This window comes from Tursiops truncatus, chromosome 19, assembly GCF_011762595.2.
Source record: "Tursiops truncatus isolate mTurTru1 chromosome 19, mTurTru1.mat.Y, whole genome shotgun sequence".
Lineage (NCBI taxonomy): Eukaryota > Metazoa > Chordata > Mammalia > Artiodactyla > Delphinidae > Tursiops > Tursiops truncatus.
The window spans coordinates 55,108,961-55,134,970 of record NC_047052.1 but is presented as its reverse complement, the minus strand read 5'-3'; the positions used below and the strand labels follow the sequence as shown (position 1 = coordinate 55,134,970).

General features: G+C 44.1%; 1 protein-coding gene across 3 annotated transcripts in view; it reads left to right on the top strand.

The window, feature by feature from the left end:
• Nucleotides 1-26,010, top strand: part of GP6 (glycoprotein VI platelet) — a 28,340-nt gene extending 2,330 nt beyond the window's left edge. Inside the window, exons 1-12 of one of the 3 annotated variants that reach the window (XM_033845848.2) lie at nt 3,298-3,390; nt 3,485-3,527; nt 3,617-3,654; nt 3,861-3,913; nt 10,908-10,996; nt 14,704-14,739; nt 14,855-15,112; nt 18,526-18,810; nt 21,790-21,843; nt 22,959-23,018; nt 24,182-24,232; nt 25,099-26,010. In XM_033845848.2, the coding sequence (XP_033701739.1) occupies nt 3,518-3,527; nt 3,617-3,654; nt 3,861-3,913; nt 10,908-10,996; nt 14,704-14,739; nt 14,855-15,112; nt 18,526-18,810; nt 21,790-21,843; nt 22,959-23,018; nt 24,182-24,232; nt 25,099-25,319 (1,155 nt within the window). In that variant the 5' untranslated portion in view covers nt 3,298-3,390; nt 3,485-3,517 and the 3' untranslated portion in view covers nt 25,320-26,010. The other 2 variants (XM_033845849.2, XM_033845847.1) reach the window with 2 other exon arrangements.

The window sequence follows — 26,010 nt, the reverse complement described above, 5'->3', positions numbered from 1 at the left end:
AATGTCTCGTTGTGTGTGTGTTTTTTTTTTTTAATTAATTAATTTATTTTTGGCTGCGTTGGGTCTTCATTGCTGTGTGTGGGCTTTCTCTACTTGTGGCAAGCGAGGGCTTCTCTTTGTTGCTGTGCGTGGGCTTCTCACTGCAGTGGCTTCCCTTGTTGCGGAGCACAGGCTCTAGGCACGTGGGCTTCAGTAGCTGTGGCTCACGGGTTCTAGAGCGCAGGCTCAGTAGTTGTGGTGCACAGGCTTAGTTGCTCCGTGGCATGTAGGATCTTCCCGGACCAGGGCTCGAACCAGTGTCCCCTGCATTAGCAGGCGGATTCTTAACCACTGCGCCACCAGGGAAGTCCCTCGTTGTGGTTTTAATTTGCATTTCTCTGATGATTAATGATATTGAGCATCTTTTCATGTGCCTGTTGGCCATCTGTGTGTCTTCTTTGGAAAAATGTCTATTCAGTTCTTCTGCTCATTTTAAATCAGGTTGTTTGGGGTTTTTTGCTGGTGCTTTGTATAAGCTGTTTACATATTTTGGGTACTAACTCCTTGTTGGTCATATCATTTGCATATATTTTCTCCTATTCAGTAGGTTGTGTTTTCATTTTTTAAAAATCTTTATTTATTTTTGGCTGCATCGGGTCTTAGTTGCGGCACGTAGGATCTCTTGTTGTGGCCCACAGGCTCTTCGATGTGGCATGCAGACTTCTCTCTAGTTGTGGTGCGTAGGCTTCAGAACACGTGGACTGTGCAGTTGTGGTGCACAGGCTCCAGAGCGCATGGGCTCTGTAGTTGCGGCATGCGGGCTCTCTAGTTGTGGTGCGCGGACTCAGTAGTTGCGATATGAGGGCTTAGTTGCCCCGCGGCATGCGGGATCTTAATTCCCCGACCAGGGATTGAACCCAAGTCCCCTGCATTGGAAGGCAGATTCTTAACCACTGGACCACCAGGGAAATCCCTGTCTTTTCATTTTGTCAGTGTTTTCTTTTGCTGTGCAAAAGCTTTTATGTTTAATTAAGTCCCATTTGTTTATTTTTGCTTTTTTTCCCTTTGCTTTAGGGAGATAGATTAAAAAAATATTGCTACAATTTATGTCAAAGAGTGTTTTGCCTATATTTTATTCTTGGAATTTTATGGTTTCCAAGCTTACATGTAGGTCTTTAATCCATTTTGAGTTTATTTTTGTATATGGTGTTAGAGAATGTTGTAACTTCATTCTTTTACATGTAGCTGCCTGGTTTTCCCAGCATCACTTATTGAAAAGACTGTCTTTTCTTCATTGTATGTTCTTGCCTTCTTTGTTGCAGATTAAGTGGGTTTATTTCTGGGCTTTCTGTCCTGTTCCATTGATCTATATGTCTGTTTTTATGCCAGTACCATACTGTTTTGATTATTGTAGCTTTGTAGTATAGACTGAAGTGGGGCGTGTGATAAATCCAGCTCTATTCTTCTTTCTCAAGATTGTTTTGACTATTTGAGGTCTTTTGTGTTTTCATAAGAATTTTTAAATTATTTGTTCTATTTCTGTGAAAAATGCCATTGGCATTTTAATAGGGATTGCATTGAATCTGTGGATTGCCTCAGGTAGTATGGCTATTTTAACAGTGTTAATTTTTCCAATCCATAGACATGATGTATCTTTCTCTTTGTGTCATCTTCAATTTCTTTCATCAATGTTTTATAGTTTTCTGAGTACAGGTCTTTTATCTCCTTAGGTAGGTTTATTCCTAGGTATTTCATTCTTCTTGATGTAATGGTAAATGGGATTGTTTCCTTAATTTCTCTTTCTGATGTTTTGTTGTTAGTGTATAGAAATGCAGCAGATTTCTGTATATTAATTTTATATCCTACAACTTTACCAAGTTCATTGATGAGCTCTAGTATTAGTTTGGTGGTATCTAGGATATTTTTTTATATATAGTGTCATGTCAACCGCAAACAGGGAGCTTCACTTCTCCTTTACAATTCAAATGACTTTTGCTTATTTTTCTTGTCTGATTGCTGTGTCTAGGACTTCCAATACTATGTGAATAAAGGTGGTGAGAATGGACATCCGGGTCTTTATTTCTGACTTCAGAGGAAATGCTTTTGGCTTTTCACTGTTGAGTATGATGTTGGCTGTAGGTTTGTCTTATATGGTCTGTATGTTGAAGTATACATGTTCCCTCTATGCCCACTTTGCTGAGAGTTTTTATCATGCCAAGCAATGATATTTGTTCTTAAGTTGACAGGGAAGACTAACATTGGATTAAAATGGGTAGATTAAAGATGATCTGCTTCAGTTGTCCAGTATCTGCTGATGGCTATCAAACTTATCACTCACTCCAGTCAAAAATGCTCCCGTGAATTTCTTATCCAATGGAATCTTTGACATCTGCTCAGACACCTAATGAGAATCTCGGCAGAACTCCCAACACATCTCAGAACCTCCTCCTTGTATTGGTCTTCCCATCTCAATAGATGCCATGCATCCTCTCCAATGATCAATTCATCGAGAATGATATATGATGCCCCTCTTTTGCTCTCAGTGCCCATCTGCTGCATCTCTAAATCTCAAAGCTCATCATTTCTATCCTCAAATCCATTCCCTTTTTTCTTTCATCACCACCACATTGTCATTACATGATCATTTGTCATGTAGCTGCCTGTAGCATGTTCCCTAATTGTCCCTCCACTTTCCACCTGGCCCCTTAAATCCATTTATCACACCAGAAATGTAGTAATTTAAAAAATTACAAGCTCACTGCTTGTTAATCCCTTTGTGGGTCATTATTACATTTAAACTTAAATCCAGACTCTTCTCCTCAGCTTCCAGTGTTTTGGACCTTTGCTGATATCTCCTGACGTTTCTATCTTTACCAAGAGCCATTTTTCACATTATGTACCATTTGTCCTTTCTGTGTGTGGGTCACGCAAAACTCCTTCTCACCTCTGAGTTTGCATATGTTGTTCCCTCTTCCTGGAAGGCAGTTCTTCTTGCACTTCGGAGATCTATGTGTTTCTTATCCTTCGGGGATCATCTCCCAAAGAAATCTCTCTTATAATGCAGGGTAGATAGTTTTATCATATAATAAGAGTAGCAACTTCTGTGTATTGGTTCACATGTCTAGACTCTGTTATTGGGTAGGTTCACTACAGTTTCCAAAACATCCAATAACTTGCCTCATATATGGAAGACACACAATAAATATTTATTGAATGGATGAATTAATCCAAGAGGAGATCAATAACAGATCTTCACTGTTTACTAATTCCTAGATCTACCTGAAGTCTACCTAAATCCTCCTGGAGATGACTACCTTCCCACTGTGACTGTGACCTCAGTCATCAGCATTCTACCTTTCCTCTTCCTCCTTATCCTTCTCCTCTGCTTGTGCTGGTGTCGAGCCAAAAACAGTACGTCCTGGAGGGGGAAGGGTTAACCTGGGAGGAGTGTGGGGAGGGGCTTTGTGGGTCCCCTACCAGGACTCTGATCACTGACTCTCTGTAGGAGCCACTGAGGATGACACCAAGGGCCAAGTGAATGATAACAGGTAGGAACATTTGGACTCTCTCAATAGAGAATGCTGTGTCTGTCTCATTTCTCAGACCTACCTGAATGCGTCTATCTCCTTTCCCTTAGCTCCAGCCCAGACATGGACTTCCAGGAAGAAAATCAATGTAAGAGGAGTGAGAAGTAGGGGTAGCCAGGGTGGGGAAGATAGAAGGCATCCTAGAAGAAGCTGAGAAGGTTGGGGGCAAGCCTCACTGGGTGTGATGTCACTGCCCTCCCCCGATTTCAGTCATCCATCTCTGAAATACAGATGGCAAGACTGGATAATCTGAAGGCTCTTCCTGGAAGCCTGTCCTCTCCTCTTTTCTTGCAGATGATGTCTCAGTGGATATCCTGCCTGAGGAGGACAGACAAATGGACATGCATGTGAGTCTTTCCTCCTTCCCCTGCTCCCTCCCCCAGGTGTTCTCCCCTCACTGTGGATCTTCATGCGGGCAGGTCCACACAGAGGAAGGCCCACCGGAGTCTTCTGAGTCTCCTGCTCAGCTACGCCAGGACCCCCTTACAGGGAGCGGGGATTCACTTCCGTCCTGTACCACTGAGGATTCCATAAAATAGCCCTGTGTGTATGCCACCTTCACCTTGTCCAGAGAGCAGAGCCAGAACTGGCTGTGTGGACTCCAGGGTTCAAGTGCCCCTTAAGGAAAATGGGGCTTCGTGAGTTGTCCTACTCATGTACCCACGCCACTCATCATCTTGGAGCCCCCGCAAAGGCTCAAGAATAGAGAAGCCTTGTCAACCATAAAGAAATTCTGGGACGCATCACATATCTCTCAACGGATTCCTGGTTCCTTGTGTAGTTACCCACTCATTTGCTTATTTAACAAATGTTCACAGAAGTTGACTCTTTCTTTGGACCTGTGCTGACGATATACATATTAGTAAGATATAGCTTCTGGTCTTTTTTTTTTTCCTTCTATTTTTCATATTGGTTTTTATTTCAAATCAATGTCAGAGAGAACAATGGCAAAAATAGGACAAAAACTCCAAGTTCCCCTTCACTTGGCATAGCTTCTGGTCTTAAGGAACTCATGGTCTACTGAGAGAGGCAAATCACATGATCTGGCCCTTAGAAAGCAAAGAGGGAGCAGGCATTAAGGATGAGTTGGGTCACTGAGCAGGAACAATTGTCCAAGCATGTTTAAGGAGAACTCACTGGTACCAAAATACAAGGAGAAGCCAAGAAGTAAGAGTCGGGCTTCCCTGGTGGCGCAGTGGTTAAGAATCCGCCTGCCAGTGCAGGGGACTTGGGTTCGAGCCCTGGTCAGGGAAGAGCCCACATACCACGGAGCATCTAAACCCGTGCACTACAACTACTGAGCCTGCGCTCTAGAGCCTGTGAGCTGCCACTACTGAGCCCACGTGCCATAACTACTGAAGCCCACGTGCCTAGAGCCTGTGCTCCGCAACAAGAGAAGCCTGTGCAATGAGAAGCCCACGCACTGCAAGGAAGCGTAGACCCCCTACTCGCCACAACTAGAGAAAGCTTGTGTGCAGAAACAAAGACCCAACGCAGCCAAAAATAAATAAATAAATAAAATAAATTTATAAAAAGAAGTAAGTCAAATCGGGCAAGGAGGAGGGCCTTTCCTGGCGTCCAGTGGTTAAGACTTGGCACTTCCACTGCAGGGGGCACGTGTTGGATCCCTGGTCGGGGAACTAAGATCCTGCATGCCACATGACAAAAAAATTGGGCAAGGAGGCAGTTCCTAATGGCGTTTCAGTCTAACGTTCTAGGAGTTTCTGAGAGCTGAAGCCTTCGGAGCAGCAAAAAATGAACAAGGAAATGTTCTTTGTAAAGGAACCAAATTGCAATAATTCAACTACAGAAGGGTTACTCTTGGGGAAGGGAATGATGCAGAGGGTGTTTAGGTCGGGGATTTACGGTTTTTCCCTAGTTTTGGTGAACTTCCCCCTTAAGTTATGCAATTAAAATAAATAGAACACAAACTTAAAAGCTTTTGCACAGCAAAGGAAAACGTAAACAAGACAAAAAGACAACCCTCAGAGTGGGAGAAAATATTTGCAAGTGAAGCAACTGACAAAGGATTAATCTCCAAAATTTACAAGCAGCTCATGCAGCTCAATATCAAAAAAACAAACAACCCAATCCAAAAATGGACAGAAGAACTAAATAGACATTTCTCCAAAGAAGATATACAGATTGCCAACAAACACATGAAAAGATGCTCAACATCACCAATCATTAGAGAAATGCAAATCAAAACTACAATGAGGTATCACCTCACACTGTTCAGAATGGCCATCATCAAAAAATCTACAAACAGGGCTTCCCTGGTGGCGCAGTGGTTGAGAGTCCGCCTGCCAATGCACGGGACACGGGTTCGTGCCCCGGTCCGTGAAGATCCCACATGCCGCGGGGCGGCTGGGCCTGTGAGCCATGGCCGCTGAACCTGCGCGTCCGGAGCCTGTGCTCCACAACGGGAGAGGCCACAACAGTGAGAGGCCCGCGTACTGCAAAAAAAACTCAAAAAACTACAAGCAGTAAATGGTGGAGAGGGTGTGGAGAATAGGGAACCCTCTTGCACTGTTGGTGGGAATGTAAATTGATACAGCCACTATAGAGAACAGTATGGAGGTTCCTTAGAAAACTAAAAATAGAACTACCATACAACCCAGCAATCCCACTACTGGGCATATACCCTGAGAAAACTATAATTCAAAGAGTCATGTACCACAATGTTCATTGCAGCTCTATTTACAATAGCCAGGACGTGGAAGCAACCAAAGTGTCCATCGACAGATGACTGGATAAAGAAGATGTGGTACATATATACAATGGAATATTACTCAGCCATAAAAAACAATGAAATTGAGTTATTTGTAATGAGGTGGATGGACCTGGAGTCTGTCATACAGAGTGAAGTAAGTCAGAAAGAGAAAAACAAATACCGTATGCTAACACATATATATGGAATCTAACAACAACAAAAAAAGGTTCTGAAGAACCCAGGGGCAGGACAGGAATAAAGATGCAGACGTAGAGAATGGACTTGAGGACATGCGGAGGGGGAAGGGTAAGCTGGGACGAAGTGAGAGAGTGGCATGGACATATATACACTAACAAATGTAAAATAGATAGCTAGAGGGAAGCAGCCACATAGCACAGGGAGATCAGCTCAGTGCTTTGTGATCACCTAGAAGGGTGGGATAGGGAGGGTGGGAGGGAGGGAGACACAAGAGGGAGGAGATATGGGGATATATGTATAGCTGATTCACTTTGTTGTAAAGCAGAAACTAACCATTGTAAAGCAATTATACTCCAATAAAGATGTTAAAAAAAATTGAACAAAATCAAAAAGAGATGTGAATGACAGGAGAGGAATTGGAGTTGGTATTAAAAATAATTCAATAAGGGGGCTTCCCTGGTGGCGCAGTGGTTGAGAGTCCGCCTGCCGATGCAGGGGACACGGGTTCGTGCCCCGGTCCGGGAGGATCCCACATGTCGCGGGGCGGCTGGGCCCGTGAGCCATGGCTGCTGGGCCTGTGCATCTGGAGCCTGTGCTCCGCGACGGGAGAGTCCACAGCGGTGAGAGGCCCACATACTGCAAAATAAATAAATAAATAATAATAATAATAGTTCAATAAGTTTTGATGAGAGGAAGTAGAGAAGAAAGTTAATGGTAGGGTCAGTGAAATACAGCCAAGTGGTTTGGAGTGGAGAGTAGAAGAAATAGACGGGAATTGAGAATGTGTGTTGATTGATGGAAGTAGACCCAGGGAGAAAAATAATGTGGACGATGTTGGGGAGTGACATTTGGTGGGAGAGCATAGTAGTAAGAGCTCAGAGTCTAGAATAGATGGGCTAATTAGGGTTCACATTCTCTTCTGCACCCACTAGCTGAATGATCGTGTACACATTTAAAAATTATTCTCTTCAATATCCTGTAATAATCCATAATGGAAAAGAACATGAAAAAGAATATATGTACGAGGCACTTCCCTGGTGGCACAGTAGTTTAGAATCCACCCGCCAGGGCAGGGGACATAGGTTCGATCCCTGGTCCAGGAAGGTCCCACATGCCGCAGAGCAACTAAGCCTGTGCACCACAACTACTGAGCCTGCGCTCCAGAGCCTGAGAGCCACAACTACTGAAGCCCGTGCGCCTAGAGCCTGTGCTCTGCAACAAAAACCACCACAGTGAGAAACACGCGCCGCAACTAGAGAAAGCCTGCGCGCAGCAACGAAGACCCAACACAGCCAAAAATAAATAAAATAAATTAATATATAAAAAAAAGAATGTATAACAGAGTCATTTTGCTGTACACCAGAAACTAACACATCTTCAATCAACTATACTTCCATTAAAAATTAATAAAAAGATAAAAATTAAAAAATATAAGACAAGGGACACCAAAGATTGCCAGCAAGTCGCTAGAAGCTAGGGGAGAGGCACACACCAAGTTCCCCCCACTCTGCCCCGACCTCTACCCCACAGTTCTCAGAAGGAAATCTGCCAGTATCTTGATCTCAGACTTCTACATTCCAGAACCATGGCACAATAAATTTCTATTGTTTAAGCAACTCAGTTTGTGATACTTTGTTATGGCAGTCCTAGGAAGCTAATATACCATCGGACTGGCAAAGATTAGAAGGCTGGGTAATCCCACATTTTTAAAAACTTTTTATTTTATATTGGAGTACAGTTGATTAACAACGTTGTGTTAGTTTCAGGCGTACAGCAAAGTGATTCGGTTATACACAGACATGCATCTATTCTTTTTCAAATTCTTTTCCTGTTTAGGTTGTTACAGAGTACTGAGCAGAGTTCCCTGTGCGGTACATAGGTCCTTGTTGGTTATCCATTTTAAATATAGCAGTGTGTACCTGTCAGTCCCAAACTGGGTAGCCCCACATGTTGGGGGTATTGGGGAGGTATGGGGGTCCTCTTGCACCGTTGGGGGGGAAGAAACTGGTGCGGCGAATGCAGAGTTCAGTTTGGCAGTAAGTAAATGAAAGATACACTTAAGAGCTGGCGTTTGCTGTTGGGTGCATGTTTCAAGGACATTTCACGTATGTCCACAGAGGCACATGTAGAATGATATTTAGCTCAGAATTGTTTATCTTGGAGATATTTGGATACGATGTGGCTGTCTGTTACTGGGACAGTGGAGGGATAAATGTGTTGGAAGCAAATCAGTATTCTACAGATCTGTGAAATCTCTGTGGGCAATGGAAAGACGAATGACTTCCACGGCATTGCACAATTTACAATACAGTTTACATTTTGCACGGTACGAAATCACGTTTTGCAGAAATGAACTAATTCACATGAGATATTGTAGAGTTGTTCCTTGGAGATGGAGAAAAGAAATGAGAACTAAAGGGCATACGTAAAGTGAACAAGGGAGAGACTCTGCCTAGATCCATGTGAACATGTGCTAAACCAGAGGAAAATGATTTATCTGGCTCCCAGCACCCAAGCTTCACCTAAAAAAGCACATTTTCTTCTAAGCTCAAGTTTTCTCACCAGAATGGGACTAAAGCAGAACCCGTTTCTCAGGCTTGCATGAGGATCAAATGAGGGAATGCTTGAAAAGTGAGGAGTATTATAAAGGGATATTTGTGCATCCAAATTTATCTTGCCCTCTAAGTCCCTGAATGATGTAACCCAACGGTTCTCAACTGGGGGTGATTCTGCACCCCCCAGGGGACATACGGCAGTGTCTGGAGACGTTTTTGGTTGTCACAACTGGAGGGGGCATAGCGCTAGTGACATCTAGTGGATGGAGACCAGGGATGCTGCTAGCCCTGTTAATACACAGGACAGACCTCCCCCACTCCAGCAGAGTCACCTGGTCCAAATGAACTCATTAACAAAACAGAAATAGACTCAGAGAAAACAAAACTCATGGTTACCAAAGGGAGTAGCAGGTGGTGGTGGGAGATAAGAGTTTGGGGTTAATAGATACACACTACTTATATATAAAATAGGTAGGATCTACTGTACAGCACAGGGAACTATACTCAATATCTTGTAATAACCTATAAGGGAAAAGAATATGAAAAGGAATATACATACCTACATATATATACATACATACATGTATTTATACATGTAAGAATACACGTGTATATGTATGTATGTATAACAATTGCTGTGTGTACAAGTGAAACTAATACAACATTGTAAATTAACTATCCTTCAACTAAGAGAAATAAAAGATAATTAAAAGGAAAAGAATCACCTGCGAAAGTTGGGCCATCCTGATCTGACCCTTATAATCGCTTCAGTCTTAGTTTTCTGCTCACTTAAGTCCAGCTACACCAGTCATTTTCTGCTTACATGAAAATGCCAAGCTCTTTATGTCATCAAGACTTTAGGGCAGGCTGAACGTGCTGCCTTTCCTCTATGAATATTTCTTACCATCAGGCATGCCCTCAAAACATCACCGCTCCAAAGAGAAGTTCCCTGAAACCACGCTATCACAGAGACCCGTCAGCTAGTATTCCGTGTCAGCACCTTGCTCAAAACACTTACCAAAGTTTCCATGCATTTTACCCCGGTAGAGGTCTAAAATGGTGCTGTAACTTCCCATTCTCCCTTCCCGCAGCCCCTGATAACGTCAGAGCCCTTTCTGTCTCTATGAATTTGCCTGTTCCGGATATTTCATATAAATGGGATCGTATAATGTGTGGTCTTTTGGGTCTGGATTATTTAACTTAGTCTAATAAAGGTTCATCCAGGTCGTAGCCTGTGTCAGAATTTCGTTCCTTTTAAAGGCTGAACAATGTTCCACTGTGGTATGTGTACACCACAGTTTATTGATCCTTCCATCAATGGACATTTGCGTTGTTTCCATGTTTTGGCGATTGTGAATAATGCTGCTGTGAACACAGGTATACAAATATCTGTTCAGGTTCCTTCTGTCAGTTCTTTTGGGTATATACCCGGAAGTGGAGTTGCTGAAGCATTCACTGCTTGACGTTTTGAGGAAATGTCCACAGCAGAGGCACCATTTTATACACCTACCAGCAAAGCATGAGGACTCCAACTTCTCCATTTCCTCACCAACATTTGTTAATATCTGTCTTTTTGATAGAGCCATCCTCATGGGTGTGAAGTGATATCTCATTGTGGTTTTGACTTGCATGTCCCTAATGAATGCCAGGGAGCTTCTGGGAGTATCAGAACGCAGACGATGCCTCACTAGGCAGACCTGCTGGGACACTGGGCTGGTGACGGGAGATAAGCCAGGCTCCTTGGAGCTTGTGTGCAAGTCATTCTACTGAGGGGACGCCTCCAGCTTGATGAGTCTCAATTAGGAAAAGCCAGGCCGATGGGGGAAGGGAGGAGAGCATTCTTCATTCCCATCACATCCTGTATCTCTGCTCCAGCCCGCACCCAGGGCTTCCCTCCCGGGCTATACAGCTCAGGACCGGCCGAGGAACCATGTCCCCAACCATGGCTGCTTTCTTCTGTCTTGGTGAGTCAATCTGCAAAATGCTGAGGGATAGGCAGTGGGCTATGAGACAAAGAATTTTTTAAAAAATTGCATCAGTACAAGAGGCAAGAGGAAATTTTCAGGGCAGGAGGTGACCAAGGGTCACCGCATTTATTTGTTGGGTGGGAAAACTGGGAGATGGTGTTTGTCTGAATTACTCTAGTTTATTCATGGCTGAGTTAAAAAATAAATACAGGTTTCCCAGTGTTGACTGCAACGTTCCCACTACTCCATGCTGTTTTAATTTTAATTAATTAATTAAAATATAGTTGATTCACAATGTGGTGTTAGTTTCAGGTGTACAGCACAGTGACTGAGATATATACATATATATGTTCTTATTCAGATTCTTTTTCTTATAGGTTATTACAGAATATTGAGTATAGTTCCCTGTGCTATAGAGTAGGTCCTTGTTGTGTGTGTGTTTTTTTAATTAAACTGTTATTAGGTTCTTTATAAAAGTTTATGCTTCTTTTTACAAGTTGTAAGAGAACATATAAGAAAACAATAAATTCTGTTCTAAGCCCCCCTTAACTCACCAACAGTAGCCAATACTTGTTTATCCTTCTACATTTATCTTAATTTTTTAGTACAAATGTGTACACATACGTACATAGCTTTTTCTTATAAAAATAAGAACATATGGTACACATTCTGCAGCTTACTTTTTGACACATAGCAGTAGACGTGTATAATTTTTAATTTATTCTTTTAAATAGCTGAATATTATTCCACAGTATTTAAACATTTCCTTGGCTCTTCGCTTTTTTTTGTTGTTAATTTTTTTTTTTTTTTGCGGTACGCGGACCTCTCACCGTCGCGGCCTCTCCTGTTGCGGAGCACAGGCTCCGGACGCACAGGCTCGGCGGCCATGGCTCACGGGCCCAGCCGCTCCGCGGCATGTGGGATCTTCCCGGACCGGGCCACGAACCCGCGTCCCCTGCATCGGCAGGCGGACTCTCAACCACTGCGCCACCAGGGAAGCCCTGTTGTTAATTTTTATTGGAGTATAGTTGATTTACAATGTTGTGTTAGTTTCAGGCATACAGCAAAGTGAATCAGCTATACATATAAATATATCCACCTTTTTTAAGATTCTTTCCACATACAGGCCAGTATGGAGTATTGAGGAGAGTTCCCTGTGCTATACAATTGGTCCTTGTTATGTTTTAATTTTTAATTTTGTTTAATGTGGATTTGGTATCAGGGCTAGATTACAGATTTAGCTTGTCAGTATCCCTCATGGTACTGGTGCAAACAATTCTGCCATTTGTGACAACGTGGACGGACCTTGAGGGTACTATGCTGAGTGATATAATCCAGAGAGAGAAAAACAAATACTGCAGGATCTTACTTATACATGGAATCTCAAAAACCCACAAAAGCGGAGAGTAGGTTGGTAGATGCCAGGGGCCGGGGCATGGGGGTGGGGGAAATGGGGAGGTAGATGTTGGTCAAAGGGTACAAACTTCCAGCTATAAGATGAAGAACTTCTGGAGATCCAAATTATAGAATGATAATCATAGCAAATAATACTGTAGCATATACTTGAAATTTGCTAAGAGAGTACATTTAAATTTCTCACCAAAAAAAAAAGATGATTACGTGAGGTGATGGATGTGCTAATTAGCTTGATTGTGGTAATTATTTCACAAGTCATCATGCTGTAAGCCTTAGATATATAAGATTTCTGTTTGCCAATTAACCTCACTAAGGCTCTAGTAAGAGTCCCCCTTAACAGGACTGGGGGTGGGCTCAGATGCGTTTTTACTGCCTTCTCCGTATCAAGCTTTATTCTGGGCACGTGTGTGCATTATTTCCTTATTTCTTCAAAAGAACTTTATCACTAAAAGGACAGAGGCTCCAAGCGGCTAAGAAGGAAGGAAACAGTTGGTGTTACTGGGGATAAGAGTGTATACTATGAACACAAACTGCCTCTCATTCACTTATTCGTTCTTTAAAGACACTCATGTAGCACTTACAGATACATTATTCTATGGTTTTAAATGGACACTTACTCATTTAATCCCCATAACAGCCTGATGAAGTAGGGCCTACGATTATTCCCATTTTACAGGTGAGAAAACTGAGGCCCGGAAGGATGAAGTAACTTGTTTAAGGTCACACAGCTATGGCTCGAATACAAACTAAGGAATGTTTGCACCAAATCCACATTCTTTACCACGAAAATATGCTGCTAGTGTTTGAATCTACCTGGTCGTGGGCCTCACGGGACCTACTCTGCAATATATGCTGTATATTATTTGTTGTTTACCTGAAATTCAAATTTCACTGGGAGTCCCATGTTTTTATTTGCTAAATCTGGCAACCCTAGGGAGACTTAAATTGTTAATGCTACTAACTCAGCAAAACGGTTAAAAAAAAAAAAGAGTCTTAGCTTGAGAGAAAAAGGGCAGTTTTTCAACCTAGAGAAGAATTAGTTCAGTTAGAAGAGAAAATGGGGGGAAGGCACCTCCAAGGATAAAAGTGGAATGTATAGATGATGCAGCTTGATAGATGTGTAAAGTTACATGGAAAGGCTATTGAAAATTGTGAAAAGCATTAGATATAGGTTCAAGGAACACTATGTGGATGGAAATAAAACATACAATTATTGATCCTAGGGAAAATAAATAGAAAAATAGTATGTAGGGACATTATAATGCTCAGGTGTGAATAATATTTGCACAGTCATAATAATGACTTAACCCAAAAGCACAAAATAGGGAGAATATTGATTTAACCCGAAAGCATAAAATAGGGAGGAATCCAGTATTAATGCACCCTGAGAGCTCTTGACTTATGATTTAATGCAAGACACCACGTCGGGATCTAATATATGGCATGGTGATTATAGCTAATAATACTGTAATATACACTTGAAAGTTGCTAAGAGACTAGATCTTCAGTGTTCTCACCACTAAAAAGAAATAGCAACTATGTGTCCGGCTAGAGGTGTCAGCTAGTACTATGGTGGTAACCATCCTGCTACAGAAAAATGTCTCAAATCAACACTGTTACACGTACACCATGTTACATGTCAATTACATCTCTGTGAAACTGGAAAAAAGTGAGAGCCCCTGCTAGCACACAGCTCCCTTCTCTTTCCAGCTGTGTGAATGGGGAAGCGTACTGCAGGGAGCTGGGGGTTGCGGCAAGGAATCCCTGTTCAGCTTTTTTAAAATTGTGGTAAAATAATACACTTCACATAAAATTTACCATTGATGACATGCAGTCCACGCACAATGTTGTGCAACCAACACGTCTCTCTAGTTCCAAGGCCTTTTCACCACTCCAAAAGGAAACCTCATACCCGTTACAATCACTCCCCAATCCCTGCTCCTCCCGGTACCCGCCGCCCCCCTCCCCCATCTACTGTCTCTGGACGGATTGATCCATTCTGGATGTTTCATAGAAATGGAATCATACAATCATGGCCTTTCCTGGCTGGCTTCTTTCACTTCAATTACGTGCATGTGTGTCTTTGAAAAAAAAATTATGACAAAAGAAAGCGAACACCTGAAACTATCACGTTGTTAATCAACTATAGCCCCAACATAAAATAAAAATTTTAAAAAAAGAAAAAAAGAACGCCAATGCATGCAAGTTTCTCATCCCGGTGCCCAGCACGCAGGAAGTGTGGATTCATGCTGAGGTCCTGGTGACTGACCCTTTGCTTCTTTCCTCAGGGCTGTGTCTGGGGCAGGTGATACAGGCTCAGAAAGGTGAGTCCAGATCCCTCTTCTGGATTCAGCCAGCGAGAGGGCAGAAGCGGGTGGGAGAGCCCAGGAGGAGGCTCTGTGGGAAGCTGATCTCTGCTAGACTCTGCTTCCCTTCCAGGCCTGCTGCCCAAGCCCTCCCTCCAGGCCCGGCCCGGCTCCCTTGTGCCCCTGGGGAAGCCGGTGACCATCAGCTGTCAGGGCCCTCCAGGCGCGGACTTGTACCGCCTGGAGGAACTGATATCCCGGAAGTATTTGGACCAGGCGGAGCTCTCCATCTCGGCCATGGAACAACGCTTCGTCGGACGCTACCGCTGCTCCTATCAGAGCGGGACCACCTGGTCTCCCCCCAGCAACCAGCTGGAGCTGGTTGCTACTGGTAACTGGGCGTGGGGTGCGGCTGGATTTGTAGCCGCAGGGCTGCGTGGTCCTCAGTTCTGAGCTCAGACAGTGGGGGTTATGGTGACCGTAAATCCAAAGTCCCAATCCAGAGTCCCAGAGGGGTTGGGCTTAGGGTGGGGCAAGCGGGGCATTGGCTTTAGGTGCTAAATTTAGGTGCCAAAAAACTCAGTAATCAACATAAGTAATACGTTAATGCAATATCTTAAAAAAAAAAACCAAAACCCAAATCAATGCAAAAACATCCACGATGTACACAATACCGCAATTTTAAGTAAAGACAAGTTCCGGGAATGCCGTTCCAAGCCACATCCAGACCTGACACAAGAGGAAAAATGCGTACCCCTCTAGCCACATTTATGCATTGAAAAAATAAATTTGTTTCTTTATTGGCTGCACTGTGCGGCACGCGGGAGCTTAGTTTCCTGACTAGGGAGCCAGCCCATGCCCCCTGCAGTGGGAGCACGGAGTCCTAACCACCGGACCGCCAGGGAAGTCCCACGTTTATGCCTTTTTATTTTTTGATGGAATAAAATGTTCTCCGCATATCCTTTTCTAGCTAATGCATTTTTAAATGATTATTTTCTGAAGTGGCTTCAAAAAACATTGAGTTTGCTTCCATCAAAGCCAGGAGAGTAAAATGAAAATGAATTCTGTTAATTTTTTGTATAAATAAAATATTTAAACTTAAAATAATGTGAGTTTTAGTAACCTACTTTTAAACTTTTCAGTCTTTTTGCAGCTATGTTCATAACGTGGAAAAAATGAACCGTAAAAAGCCATGAAAACGTTTTGAGCCTTTTGCCTCCAATTATCAGGCAGCTTTCACTGTTGTGAGTACTGTGTGCCAGGCGTGGATTGGGAGCCTCTGTGATGATAATAATAGCAAGTTATACAGCAGGGTAGGTTCATGTTTCAGACTTCAACATGGCTCCCCTGGGCACAGGTGGATTCTGTCTTTGTTTAAAATCTTGATATTTTGTTTCCTGTAAATGTGTTTGCATTCATTTTTATTTTAAAATTTGCATTAAAATAATATTTATCTTGATTACTGAAGGTTTTTTTTTTTTTTCATCCGAAGAGAGTGCCTAGCTTGCCTCACCCTAACTCCCGACTACTTGAGGTACAGTGGTCCACCAGTGTGCCTTGGGGGCTGACTCAAATACTATCTTTTTTTAATTTTATTTTTAAAAGAAGGTAGCTTATTTATTTGTTTATTTATTGGCCTCACCACGCAGCGTGGGGGATCTGAGCTCCCCCACCAGGGATCAAACCTGTGCCCTTGCACTGGAAGTGCAGAGTCTCAACCCCTGCACCGCTAGGGAAGTCCCCCATCAAATACTATCTTCTCATTATTTCCCTCACCACCCTACTTAAAATTCCATCTCGATTTAAAATGGCACTCATCGTTATCTGGTATGCCACACATTTACTTATCTATTTTTTTCTTAACTTATTTTTATTTATTTATTTTTGGCGGTGTTGGGTCTATCGTTGCTGCGCACGGGCTCTCGAGTTGCCGCGAGCAGGGGCTACTCTTCATTGTGGTGCCTGGGCTTCTCGGTGCGCTGGGTTCTCTTGTTGCGGAGCCCGGGCTCTAGGCGTGCGGGCTTCAGTAGTTGTGGCACGTGGGCTCAGTAGCTGTGGCTCGTGGGCTCTAGAGCACAGGCTCAGTAGTTGTGGTGCACAGGCTTAGTTGCTCTGTGGCACGTGGGATCTTCCCGGACCAGGGCTGGAACCCGTGTCTCCTGCATTGGCAGGCAGATTCTTAACCACTGCGCCACCGGGGAAGCCCTACTCATCTATTAGCTGTTGGCTATTCTTTCTTCCTGACGGGATTTTTATTTCTAGAGACTAATACATAATAGTTGCTCAGAGGAAAAAATTGTTGAATGAAAGAATGAGCCATAATTATCAGGCAACTTTGGCTGTTGTGAGTATGGCTTTCCAGGCGTGGCTTGAGACGCTCCATGATGATGATAATAATATCAACTTACATAGTAGGATAGGTTCGCCTCTAGGAGCAGACAGCCTGGAGCCAACCTCCGTGATTGCAAATTTCAGCTCCACCACTTATGCTATCTTGTGACCTCGGACAAGTGATTCAGCATTGTGGACTTTAGTTTCATGTATAAAGTGGGGATATTTATAGGAGTGAATGCATAGGTCTTTGTGAGGGTTCAGTGAATTGATAAATGGCATGGTCTCGGAACAGCACCTGGAATCTGGCACTCTAATACGTTTACAATATAACTATCGTATACTGTAATACAAGCTTACGGTATAGTATCAGGTTAAGCTAGTTTGTTACTACCATTATATTTTGGGTGCTTGCTATGCACTCCGTATTCTGTTAAATGCTTAACACATATTGTTTCATCCAGTCATTCCCGTTTTATAGTAGAGAGCACGGAGGCACAGATATAGGGGGAGATTCGTCCAGCCCCTAAGCTGCAAAACCAGGATTTGAGCCTGGGTACCGTCATGTCACTCCTGTCGTGCTCCCTTAACCACTTTGTGAGCTGGTGGTGGGAAGAGTAGCTTCTCTAGGCTGGATACAGCTGGAAAGTTCCCTAGCCTGTAAAGAGGTGGGGGAACCTTCCCATCCCCACAGCTGAGACACTGGCCACCATCTTTATTTATTTATTTATTTTCAGTTTTAATATTTTTTTAATGGAAGTATAGTTGGTTTACAATGGTGTGTTAATTTCTGCTGTACAGCAAAGTGATTTGGTGATATATATATATATTCTATTTTTTAAAATATTCTTTTCCATTATGGTTTATCATAGGATATTGAATAGTTCCCTGTGCTATACAGTAGGACCTTGTTGTTTATCCATTCTGTATATAAAAGCTTACATCTGCTCACCCCAACCTCCTACTCCATCCCTCCCCTAGCCCCTTCCCCCTTGGCAACCACCAGTCTGTTCTCTATGTCTGTGAGTCTGTTTTTGTTTCATAGATATGTTCATTTGTGTCATATTTTAGATTCCACATATAAGTGATATCATATGGTATTTGTCTTTCTCTTTCTGACTTACTTCACTTAGTATGATAATCTCTAGTTACATCGAGGTTGCTGCAAATGGCATTATTTCATCCCTTTTCATGGCTGAGTAGTACTCCATTGTATATATGTACCACATCTTCTTTATCCATTCATCTGTTGATGGACATTTAGGTTGTTTCCATGCTTTGGCTATTGTGAGTAATGCTGCTATGAACATAGGGGTGCATGTATCTTTTTGAATTAGAGTTTTGTCCGGCTATATGCCCAGGCGTGGGATTGATGGATCATATAGTAATTCTATTTTTAGTTTTCTAAGGAACCTCCATACTGTTTTCCACAGGGGCCACCATCTTTAATACCAGAGTTTTCTTCTCTCCCAGGAGTTTTCACCAAGCCCTCGCTCTCAGCCCAGCCCAGCACGGCAGTGGCCCCAGGAGCGGACGTAACTCTACGGTGTCACAGCCAGTATGGTTTTGACCAATTTGCTCTGTACAAGGAGGGGGACACTGGGCCCTACAAGACACCTGAAAGGTGGTACCAGGCTGATTTTCCCATCACCACGGTGACTGCTGCCCACAGTGGGACCTACCAGTGCTACAGCTTTTCCAGCAGATCTCCATACCTGTGGTCGGCCCCCAGCGACCCCCTGGAGCTCGTGGTCACAGGTTAGGGGTGCAGACCAAACCTTTTCCCCCAGCCTTCACAGGCCCTGGTGGAAGCTCCAAGGGGAGGGAGCAATAGGCATGAAGAAAGTGGGAGGGCAGGAGAAGACAGAGGCTTTGGAGGGTGTATGAGTGTCTGAGTGCTGCTGTAACAAATCACCATGGATTCACTGGTTTAAAATATCACAAGTTTATTACCTTACAGTTCTGGAGGTCAGAGATCAAAAAGGGGTCCTGCAGGGGGGGGAAAAGAAAAAAAAGGGGTCCTGCGGGGATAAAACAAAGGTGTCAGCCAGCCTTCTTTCTGGAGGCTCAAGGGGAGGTTTCTGGTGCCTCTTCCAGCTTCTAGAGGTGCCTACATCTCTTGGCTTCCATGGTCCATTGCTCCATCATCAAAGTCAGCATCATAGCATCTTCTAATCTATCTCTGACTCTTCCTCCTTCCTGCCTGTCTCTTATGCTTTTAAGGACCCTTGTGATTGGCCCCACCCAGGTAGTCCAGGGTAATCTCCCCAGCCCAAGATTCTTTTTAAAAATTTTTTTATTGAAGTATAGTTGATTTACAATGTTGTGTTAGTTTCAGGTGTACGGCAAAGTGATTCAGTTATACATATACATATATGCAGTCTTTTCATTTATTTTATTTTTATTTTTTAAAATTTTGTTTCTTCCTTTTTCCTTTTTTTTTTTTGGCCGCACCGCGTGGCATGCGGGAGCTTTAGTTCCCCGACCAGGGATCAAACCTGTGCCCCCTGCAGTGGATGCACGGACCCCTGGACCACCAGGGAATTCCCTACTTTATTTTATTAATTAATTAATTTATTTTTAGGCCGGGCCATGCAGCGTGTGGGATCTTAGTTCTCCGAGCAGGGATCGAATCTGCGCCCCCTGCATTGGGAGTGTGGAGTCTTAACCACTGGACCACCAGGGAGGTCCCTTATTTTTATTTAAAATTTTTTTTTTATATTTTATATTGGAGTATAGTTGATTAACAATGTTGTGTTAGTTTCAGGTGTATGACAAAGAGATTCAGCTATACATACACGTATATCCACTCTTTTTAAGATTCTTTTCCCATACATTACAGAGTATTGAGCAGAGTTCCCTGTGCTATACAGTAGGTCCTTATTAGTTGTCTGTTTTCTACATAGTAGGGTGTAGGCATCGATCCCAGTCTCCCAATTTGTCCCTCCCCCGCTTTCCCCCAGTAACCATAAGTTTGTGTTCTATGTCTGTGACTCTATTTCTGTTTTGTAAATAAGTTCATTTGTACCCTTTTTTTAAGATTCCACATATGAGCGATATCTTGTGATGTTTGTCTTTCTCTGTCCTGCTTACTTCGCTCAGTATGACAATCTCTAGATCCATCCATGTTGCTGCGAATCAGCCCAAGATTCTGAATCATATCTGCAAAGTCCCTTTTGCCATGGAAGGTACCATAGTCACCGGTTCTGGGGATTAGGATACTGTCATATTTGGGAGGCCATTATTCTGGGTATACACACTAAGAAAAATAAATTTTAGTTATTTATTTATTTTTGCGGTACACGGGCCTCTCACTGTTGTGGCCTCTCCCGTTGCGGAGCACAGGCTCCAGACGCGCAGGCTCAGCGGCCATGGCTCACAGGCCCAGCCGCTCCATGGCATGTGGGATCTTCCCGGACCGGGACACGAACCCGCGTCCCCTGCATCGGCAGGCGGACTCCTAACCACTGCGCCACCAGGGAAGCCCTAAATTTTATTTTTTAAAATTTTTTGGTCATGCTGTGCAGCTTGTGGGATCTTAGTTCCCCAACCAGGGATTGAACCCATGCCCTCAGCAGTGAAAGCATGGAGTCCTAACCTCTGGACCGCCAGGGAATTCCCAAGAAAAAAATGTTCATTGCAGCTCTATTTACAATAGCCAGGAGATGGAAACAACTTAAGTGTCCATCATCGGATGAATGGATAAAGAAAATGTGGCACATATATACAATGGAATATTACTCAGCCATAAAAAGAAACGAAATTGAGGTATTTGTAATGAGGTGGATGGACCTAGAATCTGTCATACAGAGTGAAGTAAGTCAGAAGGAGAAAGACAAATACCGTATGCTAACACATATATATGGAATTTAAGGGAAAGAAATGTCATGAAAAACCTAGGGGTAAGACAGGAATAAAGACACAGACCTACTAGAGAATGGACTTGAGGATATGGGAGGGGGAAGGGTAAGCTGGGATAAAGTGAGAGAGTGGCATGGACATATATACACTACCAAACGTAAAATAGATAGCTAGTGGGAGGCAGCCGCATAGCACAGGGAGATCAGCTCTGTGCTTTGTGACCACCTAGAGGGGATAGGGAGGGTGGGAGGGAGGGAGACGCAAGAGGGAAGAGATATGGGAACATGTGTATATGTATAACTGATTCACTTTGTTATAAAGCAGAAACTAGCACACCATTGTAAAGCAATTATACTCCAATAAAGATGTAAAAAAAAGAACTTTTAATACTATGAATAATGCCTTGTGACTTGTCTAGGTAAAAAAAAAACAAAAAACCCAGAAGCAAGCAGCAAGGGTGGTGGGAGGGGAAAGCGGGGCTGTGTTTTATTCCGTAGGCAGTTCCCTTTTCTCCCCACATGGGATGCCTGTCTTCCCCAGATGTATCCCATAGTTTCTGTCTCCTCATCTGCTTCCCAGGAGGCAAGAGCCCGGTTTGTTCCCAGGGAAGGCAGATAAGTAAGACGGCAGGTCACAGAGATCCAGAAGAAAGGAAAGCACTGAGCTTCGAAAAGCAGGGAAGGCAGCTGCAGGGAGTGTCATTAATCAGCCCCAGAAGGTGCTAGGTGTGTCTTTCAAATGCTATTTAACACCCACAACAGTCCAATGATGGAAGCGTCTTTATTTTTATTTTCCAGGTGAGGAAACTGGGTTTGCTCAGGCTCCATACCTAACAGAGCACAGAATTCTCTCTCTTTTCTTTTTCTGATTTCTCAGGGACCTCTTTTACCCCCAGCTGGTTGCCTACAGAACCACCTTCCTCTGTGACAGGTAAGTTCCGGAGGATTCACCCTGGTTTCCGTGGTATAAGGCACATGGACCCCCTTTTCTTTCTCCTCTTTGTCTAGATTTCTCAGTTTATTTCATTTGCCTCTTTCACAGATTTGCTTTATTTTAAAAATTCCTTATTCCTGCTTGTAAAGAAGGTATGATAAATGTATAGATATGACTGTCCTGTGCCACATCCCCACCTCTCGCCAGCCTTTCGGGGATGGTTTATGATGTCTAACCTGTAGAAGAATAAGCAGGGTGGCTTGTAAAATTGTAGATTCCTGGGCTCCAGTTCTGAGTCTCTGATTCCATTGATCAGTGGTTCTCAAACTGTAGTGGGCTTGAGAATCACCTAGAGAGCTTATACAGGACAGATTCCTAGACCCGTAGAGTTTCTGATTCAGAGGGTCTGGGGTGGGGTCCAATAATTTTCAAGTTCCCAGGGGATGCTGATGCTGCTGGTCTGGGGATGCTCCTTTGAGAACCACTGCACTATCTTTTGTGTGAGCCATGGTCTTCCCAATTTTCATGGCATCTCAGCTGCTTCCGGCGGTATCGGATGTCAGCCTGTGTCTTAAGAAATAGTACGCTAGGTCTTCCCTGGTGGCGCAGTGGTTAAGAATCCACCTGCCAATGCAGGGAACATGGGTTCGAGCCCTGGTCCAGGAAGATCTCGCATGCCGCGGAGCAACTAAGCCCGTGCACCACAACTACTGAGCCTGCGCTCTAGAGCTCGTGCTCCACAACAAGAGAAGCCCCCGCAATGAGAAGCCCGCGCACAGCAACGAAGGGTAGTCCCCGCTCGCCGCAGCTAGAGAGAGCCCGCCCATAGCAACAAAGACCCAGTGCAGCCAAAAATAAATACATAAAATAAATTTAAAAAAAAGAAAGAAAGAAATAGTACGCTAGGCTGTGACATCTCGAAATGACCCCTGACACCTCATTTCTTATTAAGCCATTTTGGGCTTTTTGAGTTTGTCTTTCCTCTGTGTCTGGGCAGTGTGTGTTAGAGAAATGGGTTCCAGGGAGACTGGGTATCTGAGAAGGGGTATGGAGAGTAGGGACTTACTGGGCAAACCTGGCATTACCCAGTTCCTTATAATCTTCTTGCTTAGAATTCTCAGAAGCCTCCAAGAAACTGAACCACTCGCTCGTGAACGAAGTTGCCACCACTGGTGAGTAGCCAGGTGCCCACTGCTCAGCAGAAAGGAGTTGGAGGATGGGGCTCTCTTCCATCAGCTCAGGCTGTAGGCTTTTTTTTTTTTAATTTAAAAAAATTTTACCATGTTGTGTTTCTACTGTACAGAAAAGTGAATCAGCTATACATATACGTATAATCCCCTTTTTTGGATTTCCTTCCCATTTAGGTCACCACAGAGCACTGAGTAGAGTTCCCTGTGCTCTACAGTAGGTTCTCATTAGTGATCTATTTTATACATAGTATCAGTAGTGTATAGATGTCAATCCCCCTCTCCCAATTCATCGCACCCCACCCCCACTTCCCACCGTGGCGTCCATACATTTGTTCTCTACGTCTGTGTCAGGCTGTAGGCTTTTAATCTGCTTCTCAAACCACCTGATTCTTCCCAGGAAAGTCCTGGGTTTGAAGATGAGGATGGGATGGAGATGGGCTCTGAGCTTGGGGGCAGAAGAGTGTTCTGGGTAATGTGGCTCTTTCCAAGATGGCGGCACCAAGGCTATCATGGGAAGGCCATTGCTCGTCCCTACACATTGCTCTTCTGACTTGGCTCTGATCCATGTGTGTAATCTCGTTCCCATTGCTTCCAGGCAGAGCCCATGCTTCAGCCCCAAATAGATCATAGTTACCTGGACACAGTACATTTTTCTTATTCCTCCAGTCCAACGCAAATATGCTTCCTTTATGTTGCCATTCTCTTTGCCCTTGGCTTCCCCAGAAAAAAGTCTCCATTTCCCCCAAGATGGAAAACCTTTGACAGATCCCCAGAGGACAGGTTAGATATCTCCACTGCGTCCACACAGCTCTAGCTTTTTTTAGGTTCCTGATGCCAGCAGGGTCTTTCTAAGACCCTGATGAGATTCCTCTTCACCCTCTGTTCAAAACCTTTCTGGGTTCCCAGTCACTCTCAGGACAGATAGGAAAACTGACTCATACATGTGAAGTCATTTGCCCGAGACCCTGCATCTAATAAGTGATGGGTCTGGGGTTCAAATTGGAACACCCTGACTCTACAGTTCATGCTCTTCTTATAACCCTGGAATTCCGGCTCCCAAGTGCATGTGTTCAGGATAGCGGTAGAAGCAGGGGTAGGAGAAGAGATGGTTCCACCCCTTTACACTTACCCTTTTTGTTTCCCAGAAACTTCTAGGAATATCACCATCCTTCCAAAGGAGTCAGACCCTCCAACAGGTGAGCAAGTGTCCTTCTCTGGACCAACTTCCTTTCCCCGTCCCATGTCTTTACCCAAAGCTGGCTGCTTTCCCTACACAGGAGCTGCAGCTCTGTGATCTTGGGTTCTGGTGTGTAAAGTATGAAGTGGAGGGGGACTGTTAGTGTGTGGAGCTCCGAACTGGGCAGGGATCAGGTGTGAAGGTGACCTTCTCAAAGGTCAGAGAAAGAAAGATAAATTTCATCTCTCTCCCCACCCATTACAACCGTCTCCTGATCCACGATTAGCCGAATAACCAGGTAGTGTCTGTGTGTGGGGTGAGGCTGTATCAGAGGCCTGTGAGGGGGTGTATGGAAGAGGTGATACTTAGACAATTGGGCTTATCTAATCCTAACCCTTGGTGAGGAGGAGAGGAGCCTTCCAGAAAGGAGACTGGCATCCTAGCTAGCCGGGAGTAACAGAGTCTCAGATGAGGGATACGGCTATGAGAAACCCAATATGCATGTGGGTCTTGGAGAAGGGCTGTTTTGTTTTGCTGCACCGTGCTGCATGTGAGATCTTTTTTAAAAAATTGATTATTTACTTATTTATTTTCTTTCTTTCTTTTTTTGTGGCGTCAGGTCTTAGCTGCGGCACGCGGGGTCTTTGTTGAGGCAGGCGGGTTCTTTCATTGTGGTGCGAGGGCTTCTCTCTAGTTGTGGCGTGCAGGGTTTCTCTCTCTAGTTGTGTCACTCGGGCTCCAGGGCGCGTGGGCTCTGTAGTCGTGACACGTGGGCTTAGTTGCCCCACGGCATGTGGGATCTTAGTTCCCTGACTGGAGATGGAACTTGGGCCCCCTGTGGAGATGGGCTTTTATCATCTGCTCCTGTCTCTCTTGTTCCTCCAGGTCTTGCCTTCCAGTATTACACTAGGAGCAATCTGGTCCGGATATGCCTTGGGGCCGTGGTTCTAATACTCCTGGTGGGGCTTCTGGCAGAAGATTGGCACAGCCGAAAGAAACCCCTGACGCACCGGGTCAGAGCTGTCCACAGGCCACTCCCACCCCTCCCTCAGACCCAGAAGTCACACAGTTGTCAGGATGGGGGTCAACCAGATGATCATAACTGAGGACACCATCATTAGAATCCCAAGGCTTGGTTGTCTCTAAGAGATAGGTCATGGGAGCGGGGAGGGGACTTGGTGTGGAGTGTGAGAGTAAAAGGATAGAGCCTACAGCTGTGGAAAAGGAGGGCGGCGGGGGGGGGGGGTGTTCTTCTTGGGGCCCCATCAAGGAGTTGAGTCAGTGTCTATTTGGCTGTATGTCCCAGGACTCTCTTTGTTTGGGATGGAAGGAATCTAGTGGATGCCATTGTCTCCTCACTGATATCTTGCTCATTGTGGACCTTGTGGCACCTCACTTGGGCCATCACACTTATCTCTTTCTTCAACCTTCCCTAATACGAGTTCCAGATCGACTTCTAATATTCCCACCTCTCACAGCTGACCTGTTCTATCCTTTGCACAAAACTCTCCCACGTTTCCCCCGTGCACACCCCGTGCTTTTTTTTCTTTTCTTTTTTTTTTAACTGGAGTATAGTTGATGTACAATGTTGTGTTAGTTTCTGGTGTACAGCAGAGTGAATCAGTTCTGTGCTTTTTTTCCTGATTATCCCCAAACCTAACCCTTGCTCTAGCCCTATCTTAAGCTGTAGTCTGAAAAATCTCCTTTTGTTTCTCGAGATGTGCCTGGTTCTTTCAGGCTTTGGGGCATTCTGTTCTTTCCCCTTAGAATATAATAATAATTATAACCAACATGCCA